This window comes from Toxoplasma gondii, chromosome V, assembly GCF_000006565.2.
Source record: "Toxoplasma gondii ME49 chromosome V, whole genome shotgun sequence".
NCBI lineage: Eukaryota > Apicomplexa > Conoidasida > Eucoccidiorida > Sarcocystidae > Toxoplasma > Toxoplasma gondii.
Window position 1 is genome coordinate 2,245,223 of NC_031472.1, and position 14,339 is coordinate 2,259,561.

At 50.1% G+C, this 14,339-nt stretch overlaps 4 protein-coding genes across 4 annotated transcripts; 3 read left to right on the top strand and 1 right to left on the bottom strand.

Moving 5' to 3' along the window:
- Positions 1-42: 42 nt before the first annotated feature.
- TGME49_285770 (hypothetical protein) lies at positions 43-4,353 on the top strand (the record flags this gene model as incomplete). The annotated part of the gene is made up of 4 exons (XM_018781957.1): positions 43-961; positions 1,272-1,311; positions 1,866-2,425; positions 3,587-4,353. The coding sequence occupies 4 exons, from the start codon at positions 43-45 to the stop codon at positions 4,351-4,353; spliced, it is 2,286 nt and encodes a 761-aa protein (XP_018637809.1).
- A 1,821-nt stretch (positions 4,354-6,174) lies between these two features.
- Positions 6,175-8,575, bottom strand: TGME49_285760 (U-snRNP-associated cyclophilin family protein). The gene is made up of 3 exons (XM_002369173.2): positions 7,823-8,575; positions 7,285-7,364; positions 6,175-6,929 (listed from the first exon to the last, which is right to left on the bottom strand). The coding sequence occupies exons 1-3, from the start codon at positions 8,061-8,063 to the stop codon at positions 6,615-6,617; spliced, it is 636 nt and encodes a 211-aa protein (XP_002369214.1). The 5' UTR covers positions 8,064-8,575; the 3' UTR covers positions 6,175-6,614.
- On the top strand, positions 8,209-12,107 carry TGME49_285750 (6,7-dihydropteridine reductase). Its single transcript, XM_002369172.2, has 2 exons — positions 8,209-9,695; positions 10,266-12,107. The coding sequence occupies exons 1-2, from the start codon at positions 9,090-9,092 to the stop codon at positions 10,980-10,982; spliced, it is 1,323 nt and encodes a 440-aa protein (XP_002369213.2). The 5' UTR covers positions 8,209-9,089; the 3' UTR covers positions 10,983-12,107.
- Positions 12,108-13,242: 1,135 nt separating this feature from the next.
- On the top strand, positions 13,243-13,848 carry TGME49_285740 (hypothetical protein; the record flags this gene model as incomplete). Its single annotated transcript, XM_002369171.2, has 1 exon — positions 13,243-13,848. One exon carries the CDS (start codon positions 13,243-13,245, stop codon positions 13,783-13,785), a length of 543 nt encoding a protein of 180 aa, XP_002369212.1. The 3' UTR covers positions 13,786-13,848.
- Between the last annotated feature and the right edge of the window lie 491 nt (positions 13,849-14,339).

Genomic DNA, 14,339 nt, shown 5'->3' on the forward strand with positions numbered 1-14,339 from the left:
AAGACGCTGTCCCAACACCGGGAGAACGGACGTTCTGCGCGCATGAACCGCAAACGAGGCAGAGTTGCGAACGGCGTCGAGAGGCAGTGGTGGACGTTTCGGAGCCAAAAAAAAGAAACAAAGGCCGCGCGAGAAAGAGGGAGAAGCCGCGACGAGGACGGCGACCTGGAGGGCCGGAAGACACTGGAGATCCTGACGCGTCAGGTCTCGCCGTCGGAACGAGGAGGGAAGGACAACGCAGGCTGCATCCGACAGGACTCTCGCGGACTGGTCTCTGGAGTTTGGGGAGATTCGAAAGGAGCGATCTTCGGTTTTTCTCGAAATTTGTCGAGACATGAAGGCGCACTGCGAGCAGACACACAGCCGCAGCGACCCCCTTCTTTTCGGCGAAAAGTTGCAATGCACACTGACCGTTCGCATGCAAGGGTGAGGCCATCTGTGTTTGACGCATCTCCTTCTCGCAACCTTCACAGTACGACAACGGCCGGACATCTGTTCTTCTTTCTTTGCGCTCTCCAATTCGGTCGAGAGAAAGCAGCTGCGCAGAGGAAAGAATTCTGGAAAACTCGACTCAAGTCGAACTGCCGCAATCCCTCGCTCGAGGGCAACTCGACGCCGGTCCAAGCTGCGGAGAAAGGAGGACAGCGATACGACAAAGACAAGAAAGAGAAGAAAGAGAAGAAAGAGAAGAAAGAGAAGAAAGAGAAGAAAGAGAAGAAAGAGAAGAAAGAGAAGAAAGAGAAGAAGAGAGCAGGACAAAGAAGAGAGAAGAAGAGGGAAGGCAAAGCGAAGAGAGGAGAGAAAGAGCGAAGCAGGGACAGGGGGAAGATGCGCAAGAAAAAGAGAAGAAAGCAGAGAGCGCGTATAGGAAGGCAGAAGCAGAGAGAGAGGCAGAGAGCGAGTTCTTGGCAGCGAAGCCTGCCCTTGTGCATCGGCCATCAGAGAGAAGCCGCAACGAGTAGTGAGGATGACGTAAGGAAAGCGAATGAGAAAAAAAGAGACAAAGTTTCGACAGGAGGCAAACGCAGGGAACGTTTCCAGGTGCGTTTCTTTAGAGGGGAGAGACAGGTGGAGACGCCGAAATAGGCTCCTCACTGGTTCTGGGATTCGTCGATAAAATCTCCTTCCGACGCAGAACAGAGAGAAGAACGGATCTTCCCAAAAGGAACGAAGAACAAAGTCTCCTTTAAAAACGTGACAAGTTTCAGCGAACCTCTCAGGGACTTTCTCTCGACTCGCTTTCTACCTTGAAATCTTTCTCCGTCTTCCAGAATCGCGTCTCGGTCTCCCGACACCCTCCCTCTCACAAAGGTATCGACTATATGCATATATGTATATATATATATATATATATATGGTGCAGCAATATCAATAAACATTTCTCTTTTTCGCTTCCTTCATTTACGCAAACCTCTCGATACGCGAATATGCTATAGAGCATATATCTATATATAAAGATATATGCAAGTTTACGAATATATGAGGATACCTTTGAAGGTGCAGGTATTTTCACAAAGGTATACATACATAAACATATAAATATATATATATATATATATATGCACATGTATATGTGCATATGTATATGTGAATATTTAGATGGATCCCTTCGGTAGTTGTGTGGCTTTACGTCTGTCTTTAAGGAACGAGCAGCCATTTTTCAAGTTGTGAAGAAGCGGCTCTTCTTGGTGTGGGTCATCTTGGACTGTTTTTGAACTTCTGTTCCCTCAACTTTGTTTTCTTGTCTGCCCCATTCGTTTCTGTGCTTCTCTTCACTTGTTTCTCATGCGCGAGCGTGAGTCCACTGTGCCTTCTTTTTCCTCGATTTCCGCTCATCTCGTATACTTTCCCTTTGTCCCTTTCAGCGTTGCCTTGTTTCGCTGCTCCTCTCTCCACCCCCACAGCCCTTTCTCTTGCCTCTGCTTCCGACTTGCCTCAAGTATCCGTTTCCTCCTCCTCTTCTTCCTCGCCTCTTTCCAGCTGCGTCCTGCATTCCTTTCTCGCTTTCTGCCGGCCGGCTCGGTCGCGCCTCGGCTTGGTGCCAGCATGCAGTCCCCCACTGTTGCCGCGGGAGAGCATGCGGTGGAGACGAAGTCCCTGCACTGGTTGCGAGAAAAAACGCAGGCAGGCAGCCGCCGGGAAGAGCCTCTTTTCCTCACTTTCCATGGTGTGTCGCAAGACGCGACAAGAGCGCTTCTCTGCGCTGTCGGTACACCCGATGTCCAGCAAGGATTCCTCTTCGACTCTGCGTTGGGAAAGCACAGCGAAGCAGAGGGTCTCCTCGCGGCCAGCTCTGAGGACCAAAGTTCTCTCGAGGAGCGTTCTCACCTGAGAGAGAAGGAACTGAAAAAGCTCATTGGCGAGGCACTGAACGTCGACGAAATGCTGGAGACGCTCAACGACGTCAAACGAAGCACAGACAAATGTGAGATTCTGGCGGCGTCGGCGCCTCGAATCCCCCGAACGCCGCAGGAAAGGAAAAAGGAAAAGATCTGCAATCCACGAACGGAAGCGAAACGCAAGCGACACGGTTCACGCGGAGTCTCAACTCTGCGTAGAACGCCAGTTCAGAAACGCACAATGCCCCTGTCTCTACGCTTACAGGAATACACAGTCACCGTCAGAATATCCATACACATACCAGTGTCTATCTAAATATCGATGTATGCATATCCGCATGCATACACATGCACATGTATAGACTAGACATGCCTCTCTCTCTACATATATATATATATATACATATATGTATATATATATATATGTATATATATATGTATATATATATATATATGAATATATGCACAGGTGTGTATATACGCACATATGTGTATCTATCCGTATACATAAGTATATATGTGCATATATATATATATATATATACACTCGTATGTATACATGAACTAGTATACATGCAAATAAATACACGCATGTATATATATATATATATATATATATATATATAAATATGAAAGTATACATATACGCGTATATATTTGTGTACGAATGTGTATGTGTTTGCGTTGGTCACTCGTTCTCCCTGTGCGGATTAGAGGTCCACCCACCGGATTTCACATGGCGCGCATCCAAGAGAACAGAAGCCTCGACGGCTGTGGGCAGCAGCGCATTCACAGTTCTCTTTCGTCGCTCAGCGGGAGAGCTTTAGCTGAGGATCGCTTGGAGAGTGCGACTCTGCTGACGCTTCGCGTTCCGTTCTCAGAGACAAAATTCGCATGAGATGTTACAGTTTTCTGTCGGGCCAATCTGTCTCCAAGAGTCGGAGAGGCGAGATGAGGAGGAGTTGCGCAGAGCAGAGGGAGCGCGCCTCCGTTGGAGAAGAGTCTGTTCTATCCGAACCAGTCCTGGAGTCTGTTGAAAAGAGAAAGTGTAGGCCGGTGTGTCTTGACACTCGCCCATTAGAGAAATCGACATGCGGGAGTATCCTAAAAATATGCTGTATTCCTCTTTTTGATAGGTAGTGAGAGAGAAAAATTAAACGGAAAGAAGATGTCGTGCAATGATACGACCTGCTGCACTGAGTTTGCACTGGAAAAACGGAATCGCTGTCTACCTGCTGTTGCCTCAGATCCGATCCGTCCATCGGATTTCGGAAACATCAACGCAGATTTCAAGCGAGAAGAGCCCAACGCTGAGCATCCGCTCTCTGGCCTGAATTCTGGACAACAAACTCTCGACTGCCGAGACGTTCCAGCAGCTGTCGAGGCAAACATCCATCTCGTTGGGCTCCAAAAAGAGGCTTCTTCCCATGAGAGCCTGGAGGAGACACTTGGAGACAGGGGCAAAGGAACGCGTTCGATGGAGACAAGAAGAGAGAGCGACTTCCAGGAGAGAAACATGGAGGCGAAGCGCGCGCTGCAGAGGGAGATTCTTTGCGATTTGTTTCTGAATGCTCTCCTTTTCTGTCGCGATGAAGCCTTCTCAGAAGCCGCTACGTCAACGTTTCTCGGCATCTTGAAGAAGGTTTTACAGGACTCCATGCTGGGGAAACTGTCCCCCGTCGCCTCCGCAAAAGCCTTCAAGCGACTGCTCCTCACCTACAGCATTCAGAGACCACCGAGCTCCATAAAAGTCTTCACCTCTCGAGCTCTCCAAGCTGCCATGACGTACGGCGTCGAAACCTTCTACCGACACTACCAGCTGTATGCCCACTGCTTCACGGTTCGCAACTACCTTGTTTTCCAGCAGGAAACAGTCCCCCTCCCTCCCCGACCTCGCCTCAGCCTCCAAGAGTTCCCTGTCGATGCAGCCGAGGAAACCGGCGGCGAGGAGACAGACAAAGACCCTCGCGCTTCCGCAAAGATGCCCTCGGAGATCTTCGGCCAGACAATCTGAAGAAGAATCGAAGGCAGGACAGAAGTCTCCCCCCGTCTAAAAAGCAATGCTCTGCATGGATTGTTCGGGAAATGACTCGACAAGCACATATGTATACCTATATCTGTTTATAATTATATATATATGTATATATATGTATTTATATTTATTTATATTTATTTATAACTTTGTGCATGCATTTGTATGTGGAGCATTGAAGACATGGCAGAGAGTCCTTAGAGAGGGATACTATGGGAGATTCACTTCTGCACGCGGGTGTCGAATGAGGTAGACACGGTCATCGGCAGCGACAGATACATGCTGTCCGAAATATCTGCTTTTTTAAATGTAGAGATTCCTGTACAAATGCACATACTGACGCAGCTACGGCTACAGGCATCTGAACGTTTGAACAGCTTAGGGTTTACGGGGTAGTGTCTCCTGAAAGACATCCTGCTGAAACGAAGGTTGGCGGATCTTTTTTCTCGGCGTCTAGAGCATAACGAACGCACGAGTTCTGCGTCTTGAGGTTTCGCGCAAGCGTCTATACTTCAAAACTCCCAAAACAAGCGAGGAAATGCAGTCCTGCAAAAGCAAGAAAGTGCGTTCTTGGGGTGTCTCTCCTCTTCTGTGTCTTTGCTCGCGAGTCCTCGGGGATCGTTCCGGCGCGCTCGCGTTTCTGCGTTTTTATTTTACCTTTGTTTTTCGAGAGCCGAGAGAAACCGAGTTCTGAGACGGTGCCTCGGCGGGTGACACCCTTGGATACATCTGCTTTCAAAAAGAAAATCCTGTTCATCTGTAGTGTGACGCTGGCGAGGACGTGAAGCTGCATGCACTGTCTACGCAGTCGCGCTACACACCTGCGAGAAGTCTGGAGCTTGCGCGGCCGGAACTCGAAGCGAGAGTTGAGGAACTGCGCCGCGATGCAAACGCTCCTTTACGACCGTTTCATGTTGCATGCAAATACCTGTGTTTATAGACTCGTGGAAGTAAACAGACTGAGAATGGTGCCTCGGCTGCCTGCTGCCGCGAAGACACAGAGCAGAGGAGGAATCCAGCGCGGGAAGGCGAAAGAAAAGAGCAGACGAGGAGAGAAACGACGCGAAGAACAGAGAGGGAGCGTTGCTAAAGCAAAGTAGGGGAGTATATGATTTGTGTGTGTCGTTTGTCTGCACATTTAAGAATGTCGCAAAGTATTTCCTATATATACATTTATATATATATATACATACATACGTATATTTGTATAAGCATTGAAGATATATATATATATATATATATATGTTTGTGCGAATTCGGCAGTGTTTGGTTACACATATGTCAACCGTTTGTTCCCTGTTTCTCAATCACACCTGCACATGCTTGCGGATGCGTTCTTGAAGCCGTTTATCACCTCTTTTTGTGGGGAAGCGAATCTGCAGATATAAAACTTTTTTGGAGCACGGTAGGTCCTGACAAACGCCTTCTCCCCTTGACGTCGGAGAGCTGAGCAGAGTCGCTTGTTGAGTCAAAAACAAGATTTGAAGACACACAACTCCGGCCGAGTGCGGAGGCCGTCTCTTCGTTCGAGAGCGACGACGACGCCACCTTGGAAAGGCACCTTGGACCCTCGCTTCGCCAGAAAAAAATGCAAAAGGAACTCCCCACTTTCCACGAAAGTAAACAACGAAAAGACACCTTACGAATACATATCTATCTATATATCTATCTATCTATCTATCTATCTATATATATATATATATCAGTATTGAGGTAGATAGAGACATATACAGAATATATATACATATATAAACATATATATATATATATATGTATATATGAATGAAAGAAGGCAGTGAGAGAGGGAGAAGTCGCACAAAAATAAGACGTCTTTCATCTGTGAACGACAGTGTGTGGCAGTTGAACCTCAAGTCCACCAAGTAGTAAATCGTCCGCAGAAGACGCGTCGGGAGATCCCCGTCGGAGGGAGGAAGATTCGCCGCGCGAGACAGAGGATCGGGAGGCTGTCAGGCGCAGCTCAGAAACGCGTACAGTCACGTTGGAGACAGGACGAGCGAGAACGAGGCGCCGAAGAAGGCGATCCGCGAGAAGAAATGCGAAGGAGAGAAGGAAGAGCAAATGAGGGTGCAAGACGCCCAGGACTCTGAGGAGGTGCAGCGAGGCCTTGTAGGGCGTCTACCGGAACGGAGAGGGAAAAGGAGACGCGAGACAGCGACTCGGTGACGGGGCGAAGTCGAGTTCGAGGCTTTTCTTTTCGCCATCGAAGAACCGAGAGAAAGCGTTCACAGCTCACCACACTGCGTGACGGTGACGGGGATGCGGGGGCGGTTGCCGCCGTCCACAGTGACATGTTCGATTTTTCGGACGACTTGCATGGACTCTTTCCCCAGGACCTGCCCGAAGACTACATGCTTTCGGTTGAGCCAGTCGCACTTGGCGCAGGTGATGAAGAACTGACAGCCGTTGGTGTCTGGGCCGCTGTTGGCCAGCGAGAGAAGGCCGCTCCGAAAGTGAGGCAGAACGAAGGCCTCGTCTGGAAACGAACTGCCGTAGATCGACAACCTCCCGGTGCCGTCCCCCTTCACGAAGTCGCCACCCTGAAGAGCGCAGAGAGCAGTGAGGGAACAGCGAGGAATGACGAGGAGAGGAGAGAGGCGCAGTGAAGGAGAGACGACAGGAGCCGCGGCGACGAGAGGGAGGGAGAGAAACGAGAAGACAAACATGCACTCGGAGAACGCGTAGAGACACACAGACAGAGAGAGAGCGAGAGAGCAGGACTTCACGCGCGAAAGACATCCCAGACGACGAGGAAAAGGATGAAAAAACGAGCACGGAGACTGCGACATGCAAACGTTGAAAAGAGAAGAACGGTGACGAAGACGACGACACAGCGCCGACCCCGAGAGAAAGTCTCGCACCGGCTCTGCATTTCAAAAAACAAGCTCCACGTACTTGGATCATAAAATTTTTGATGATTCGGTGAAATGTCGCGCCTTTGTAGCCGATCGGTACTTGGTTCTGGCGAAACTCGCCTGCGAAAGCGAAGAAAACAGTCAAAAAAATACTGACGCAGCAACGGTCCCCACTCACACACCTGAGGGGAAGCATGCAAAGAAAAGAGAGGAAACTGCGTAAAAACGAACCCATACACATAGGCACACATATAAATATGCATGCATAAAGATATACATAAATACATACATATGCGTACATATACATACATATATATACATATATATACACATATGTATATATACACATATGTAAATATATATATATATATATATATATATATATGAAGTGAGACAGATGCATTTGCAGAGGTAGAAGTTAGGCCATACTTGGCGCTCGATGTTTCTTTAGAAGACACATAGAGGCGTAGAGAGACAGCCAGAGAGCTATTTGGAGTTCCATGAAGGCTCAGAGCTGAAGTTGCTACAGAAAACGAGATGGAGGAAAACGCGCCTTCCACGAAAGACGCATTTCTCACCTGTGCAGAATTGCCTGAAGTTTTCTGCACTCTTGGGCGCGAGGTTTTTGAAGAGCTCGATTTTTATTCTGCCTGCTTCGTGGCTGCCGATGGAGATGTCGAAGAAGACGACAGGATTGTCAGGATGGAGCAGCGGCCGAGAGCCTCCCTCCATCGCCTCTGCGTAGGAAATCCCTGCCGGCAATTCGCTCTCTGAAAGCAGCGAAGACTCCCCAGAGTTTGCGGGAGGCGCGGGCGCCATGGTCGCAAAAGAGAGAAGAAAACGGAGAACAAGAAGCCGAGGAAAACTGAGAATGCGGAGAAGCCGAAGAAAACTGAGAAGGCGGAGAAGCAGAAGAAGCGGGAGAAGGAGGAAACGCAGAAGAAGCGGGAGAAGGAGGAGAAGCAAAAGGAGAAGGCAGAGAAGAAGAGGGAGACGACGAAAGGAGACAATAAAGAGACAAGGGAGCAGAAAGAAGAGAGTGAAATGGGCAGGGATTGTGACTTCGGAGAGGAGAGAGGACAATCGGAGAGAAGAATCGCAGAGAAGACGTTGGAAGGTCAAGGCGGCAGAGAAGGGCAAACATTTAAGATGAGAAGGAACCAGAGAGGAGAAGGAAGAGATTTCGTTTGCCGTGGAAGAGAAGGAGAGAGAAAGAAGAGTTTTTTTTCTAGGGTAAAGAAAGGACAGAATACGCGACCAGAAGAAGCGTTAAGGCATGTTTAAGGAGAGATCGTGGGCGCGCGTTTCGGAGACGGAAAATTCTCCTTTTGCCTGCGAGAAGAATTTTTTTTTGTGTGAAGGAAACGCCCTGTAGGTCTCTTGGATTTTACCTCGCCTTTTCTGCCTCGCTCTCCTTGTCGCCATGCATTTTTGACGAGTTGCATGCAGACGGGAGGGTCAGCGATTTTCGCCGCGTTTTCGTTCAAATCGTCGAAGGAAAGACGGGGAGTCAACTTGCACGACGGCTCTCCGTTTTTGACAGGCGATACGCGTGAAAAAGGCGACACACACCGACTCAAAAAATCCGTTTTTTCTGCAAAAAGAACTTGCGGTTTCAACTCACACAACTGCGTGGGTGCGTCCCCAGCGGGCCTCCGAGCTGTCTCCTTAGTTGTCGCCTTAATTCGCTGCACTTCCTCTGCTTCTTCGTTTTTTCTGAAGATTCGCGTTTTCGGTCTACTCAGCGGCCTTCACGTGAGTCTCGAGCGGCTTTTTGGCGGTGTGTGAAGACCTGAAAGGAGACCTCGGCGCCCCAGACGCTCTCCTTCGCAAGGTAAGGCGTTCATGGACGCCGCAATCGCGCGTCTCTACGCGGCGTTTGTTCCCCGGGAACCTGCTGTCAGTTCCATGAACGCCGGTGTGTGTCTTCTCCTCGTCAACCTGTTTTCCCTCATTTTCTCTCTCCTCTTTCTCTCTGCTTCCGCGTCCCCCAGACACACTGGGACAGAAGACATCCGCTGCTTTTTTCTCGTTTCTGGCTCCAATCCCCGGACTTCCGCTCTCCACGAAAGCCTCCAACGCCTTCGCGGCAGCACCCTCCAACGTCTCAACCGTCTCTTCGCGCTTCCCTCTCTGTCTTCTGTTCGTTCCTTCTCTCGTCCCGCTCCCGGCGTCAGCAGCCGTCTCCGTTTCTCGCTTCGTCGAGAGATGAGTCTCCTGCGTAAATCGATTCTCCTCTTCGGGCACTCAGGCGCGCTGGGCGGCGCGGTCGCGGAGGCCTTTGCGGCTGCGCGCTATCGGGTGATAGGGTGCAGTCCCCGCGCTCGGTCGAAGCGATTCGAAAGTGGAATCTTCTCCGTCGGCGGCGCGTCGCCGCATGCAACGATTGAAATCGAGTCGGACTCGAGGTCGCTGCAGGAACAGAGCGAACAACTCGCCAGCAAACTGCAGGTGAGTCGACAAGACGCGACGTCGACAGTGCTGCCAGGTCGTGGTGTATCGCTCTTTGAGTTTCTCGTTCGAGTGTCTCGCATGCAAGGGAACGTCGTTTCTACAGGCCCAGCTGTCCGCAGGCGGCATCTCTTTCGCCAGAAAATCAGAGAGACACAAGTCGATCGAGCCGGCGTTTCGCGTCAACCTCTGTATGCATACATGAATGTATATAAGCATTTGTCGATGGACCCAGATGCCTGCATACCGCCGCAAGTGCGTCTGTCCATACAGCAGAGGAACCGAGAAACGATGACAACTTGAGTGCATGCAGTGAATGGGATGTGATCTTCAGTGTGAGCATATATTCTTTGCGCCAGTCCTTGGGCGCGCGCGGCTTCACCTCTCAATGCACCATCTTCTCTCAAATCCGATTTACACTCTGCTTCTTGTTCGACCTCCTGGACATGCAGCATTCTCTCTCTCTCTCTGTCTCTCTGCGTCGATTCCTTGTCTCTGACTCTTGTCTCTCTCTTGCTTCTCTGTTCCTCACGGCTCCACTCGCTTCGATGTTTTTGCATGTTTGCCTAGCCACTGCTCGCTGATGGCCCCCCACTGCATGCAGCGATTTGCTGCAGCGGCGCCTTCGCTCAGAGTCCAGTGTCTTCGGAGGACTTCCTGGCCGAAGCGGAAAGCCTCATTCGCGCGAACTGCTTTCCATCCCTCCTCTGTGCCCACACGGCCGCCGTGATCTTCCGGAATCGCTCCAAAGCCAGACCAACTTGCCAAGACGCCGCATTCGCTAGCCAAGACACCGCACTACCTAGCCAAGACACCGCAGTAGGTAGCCAAGACACTGCATTTGCTAGCCAAGACACCCTGCCGCCTCTGGTGGTGTTGACGGGAGCGGGAGCCGTGAGCGCGACTGCTCCGACTCCAGAGATGATCGGCTACGGCTGCTCCAAAGTCTTTGTTCACCATTTAGTGAGGTCTCTCGCAGCGAGTGCAGCGAAGGAAGAATCCGCGGCGAGGGAGAGGTCTCGCTTGAACGCGGAGGAGGAAAAACGAGAGAGACTTGACTTTAGGGTGGCGGGCATCCTTCCCGTGACTCTCGATACACCCGCAAACCGCTCTTGCATGCATCATGTGACGGACGAAGAGAAGAAGGACTCTTGGACGAGCGTCGAGGTCGTCGCAGAGCAGCTCGTCAAGTGGATGGAAGGAGAGGACCCGGTCGAAAACGGAGGACTGTACGTCGTGAAAACTGAAAAAGGAAAAACGCACTTTCTTCTCAATCGGGAGATCTAGATCTTTTTTTTTTTGAGAGAGCGAGGAAGACAGGTCGACTCAGAAGAGAAGAGACCCTCGCTTCCGTGTGAGTTGTGAAATCGTGGTGTTTCTACCGATAAATGAGGATTGAGGGAGAACGGGCGTCTTCTCTGCCTGCACAGGAGTGGAGATGCTGGGGGAGAGACTTGGCGGAAGGGAAGGAAACACAGGCGTCGAAGCGAGAAGTTGAGAGCGTCTTCTTTCTCTTTGGGAGAAAGAAAGCAAGACAGAGACTCGTCTCTTCACACAGCCAGAGGTGGAGACACCATCTGGGAGAGATGTTGAGAGGAAGAACCAATTCAGAGAAGAAAGGAAAAGAAATGTTGACAACGGGGATGAAGGAGGTCTTTCCTGTCAAGTGGCTTCTTCACTTCTCTGCCTTTCCGTAAGTATACAGGAAACAAAGTCGCACAGATGGGGAGAAGAAAAAGCTCTTCCAACTGCGTAACTCTTCTCACTTTCAAAGAACCTTGCATGCAACATACAGCCCATGTGAGCTGTGTATACATGTACATACGTGGATCTGTATACGAAGCGATGCCGATATATATATATATATTTATATGTATATATATGCTCATGAATGCATGCGTATGTGTGTGTCTGTATGCCTGTAAAACAAATGTATTTGTGATGACGATGAAACATTGGAGACGAGGCATCCTGTTTCGAGGCTCTTCGTTTCCTTTCAGGGAATTCTCTGCCTCAGAAGCTGTTCAAGAGAAGACCTAGACTTCATGAAAAAAAGTTTACGAGACAGCGAGAGAGTGCAGTGGAGAGAAAGGCTTGAATTGCATGGGCGTCAGTTTTTCTGAAAAGAGGGAGAAATAAGCGAAGTTAACAGCGAGAGTAGGAACAGGTGTGATCAGCTGCGCGGCGAGCGGGAGCTCTCAAGAAAAGCTGTGGTTCTCGTTTTCCTTTAAAGGAGATCGATCGCCTCTCTGTGCGTTTCTCAGCGAGAGAAGACGAAAGGCTCATTTGAATTTCGCGTCAAGAAATGTGAACATTTTCTCCGGCTCCTGCGTTTCCGCTCCAAGAGAAGCTTGACGCTTCACCTGTCTTTTTGCCGAGAACCTCTTTGCATGAACTGGTTTGTCAACGCGTTGTTTCTAATTTAAACGAATGTTTTGGAACTTCCTGTGCTCCAAACGGAGGCCGTATGGCGAGTCGAGGCGGGCAGGCAATTTCGAGTGTCACAGGCGCAAACCGTGACAGCGAAAATGACTCCTTCTCTCTCTTTTGTGAAGAAAGTCATCTTCCCTGTGGGTCCCTCGCAGTGCATTAAGAGTCCACAGGAGGGTCGGTTGCGGAGAAGAAAGCCAGGAAAAACAGAGAGACATCGACACAGAGAAGAGAAGTCGACTGCACAGCTTTTCTGCTAGTAGGCGAGAACAAAGGAGACGCTTCCTACACGAGGCCAAAAAAATTTCGTTTTTCTCTCAGCTTCTTCCCAGTGCCCTCTTCTCTTGAAAAACAAGAGAGAACTCGCTGAGGGCGGAAAGAGAGATTCGAGTGCTCGCCTTTCAGACATCTGACAGGCGACGACAAACTGGCTCTCTCGCCAGAGGAAGCGGGAAGGCTCGCTTTCCGGCTGGCTTCCATGCAGGACGAATGACTCGGTGTTTTTTTCTGAGGAACGAGGATTTCTCTCCTGCCCTCTGTCCGCAGGAAAACAGGTTCTGCTTTCCTCACGTTCCCCGGGACTCACCAAGCTGCTTCTTGCCTTCACAGGCCAAAACGCTTTCCACCGTTCTCAGAAAGAATGATGCGTCTTGCCCGGACTCCGGGTCGCCGCTTTCAAGCGAAAGGTCACAGTTTTTTCTCTCGCGAGAAACGCTGGACTTTTGTTTCCAGGAACCACGAGATTTCCTTCTCTCTCTGCTCAGGCTCTGTCCACAGTCGAGGCGAAGTCCGGCTGGTTCCGCGCCTTCCCGAGTTCTCACGGCAGTGATTCAGAGACCATACAGACGGTGTTTCTTCTCGTTGTCTTGATGCATTTACTTGCACAAACTATAAATAGATTCTACAGAAGTAAATGCATGACCACTGGAATACACGAAGGTGTAGGACTGCCACTGAACCTTTGCAGCGCGGTGTCGCTTTTTTTTGTTTGTCGCTCGTCGTCGTCAGTCGCGCCGAGAACCTAGACTGAAGATGCCGCTAACTGACTTCGTGACGGTAGAGAGGCAACCATCTTGGAGAGAGGGAAGGCGCAGAAGAATCACGGCAACTGTGAAAAATGCCCAGAAAAAAAACCTGCAGCGCCTTCGACAACGCACCGACCTTTTCTGTGCATGCAGTCTGGCCAAAAATCGAGTGTCTGCGTCTGGGCTCCCGTTGCAGGAAAAAGCGAAACTGTTCGCGAGCGCTTGTCTCCAGTTCGTCTGCTAAGCTGTTTTTGTCTCTCAAAAATGCTGCTTTTCGCAAAGGAGTTCGTCCCTGCAGAACGCTCCTTTCTCCGATCTCCTCTCTTAGAAGAATCGCGAAAGCTTCAATGCGCGCCTGTCCATACACACCCGAGAGGAGTCGAACAGGGAAGAACGGCCGATCGGCTCTGCTGTCTGTCCAGGTTCCGTTTTTCGTTTCCTTCTCGCGTTTTCGTCTCTTTTTCGGAGTCACCGCTGCCTTCTTCATTTCTATACTCTCTGGCGTCTCTACGGCGTCTAGAGTGAAGGAGGAACAGGAGCTGGAGGATGATTCTCCTGCTCGAGAGCCTTCTCTTTTCCTCTCGCGTTTTTATGCTTCTTTGACCAACGGGGAAGCAGCTCCTCGAAAGCTCTAGGTCGTTGTTCAGACGTACAGACACACGGAGGCTTGTGTTTTGCCTGCTCCGCTAAGAACCTGCTCTCTGCCTTTGTCTTGATAATAGGTTGCCTCTTGTCTTCCTCACAGTTTCATCTCTCTGCCTCTCTCGCACAGTCTCTCTTTCTTCTTTTCGACGCGGACTCAACAGAACGCGCGAGAAGCCAGAGGAGGCGTCCAATGCAGAGACGGCCAGCTTGCTGGAGGACGGAGAGAGCGAGCGAGGGCAACGAGAGGAAGGACGGGAGGAAGAAGCGCAGAAACGGAGAGGTATTCGTGGAGGTTTGTGCATCTGAAGACTTGCGAGGATGCGAGTCTGTTGGGGAAACCAGTTGAAGGAGATAGAAAAGGATAGAAAAGTTCACTCTGCTACGAGGAGAGAAGTATCTCTGCTCTTTCACTCTTTCTCCTTGACTTTCGAAGCGCATGTCGACACAGAGACGAATCACATTCGTCTTCCTTGTATCGTTTTCGTTTCTGCCCTGTTCAATGATTTTCTTACTGGATTCGCTGTCCATACGCGTCTTTCTTTCG

What these genes read in the sequence shown, in the direction of transcription:
- TGME49_285760 (XM_002369173.2), bottom strand. Translation starts at nt 8,063, where the DNA reads ATGGCGCCCGCGCCTCCCGCAAACTCTGGGGAGTCTTCGCTGCTTTCA. An exon ending in CTTCAGGCAATTCTGCACAG is followed by an intron (nt 7,365 to 7,822) that starts GTGAGAAATGCG and finishes TCGCTTTCGCAG; the next exon opens with GCGAGTTTCGCCAGAACCAA. An exon ending in TCAAAAATTTTATGATCCAA is followed by an intron (nt 6,930 to 7,284) that starts GTACGTGGAGCT and finishes TGCGCTCTTCAG; the next exon opens with GGTGGCGACTTCGTGAAGGG.
- TGME49_285750 (XM_002369172.2), top strand. Translation starts at nt 9,090, where the DNA reads ATGGACGCCGCAATCGCGCGTCTCTACGCGGCGTTTGTTCCCCGGGAA. An exon ending in AACTCGCCAGCAAACTGCAG is followed by an intron (nt 9,696 to 10,265) that starts GTGAGTCGACAA and finishes ATGTTTGCCTAG; the next exon opens with CCACTGCTCGCTGATGGCCC.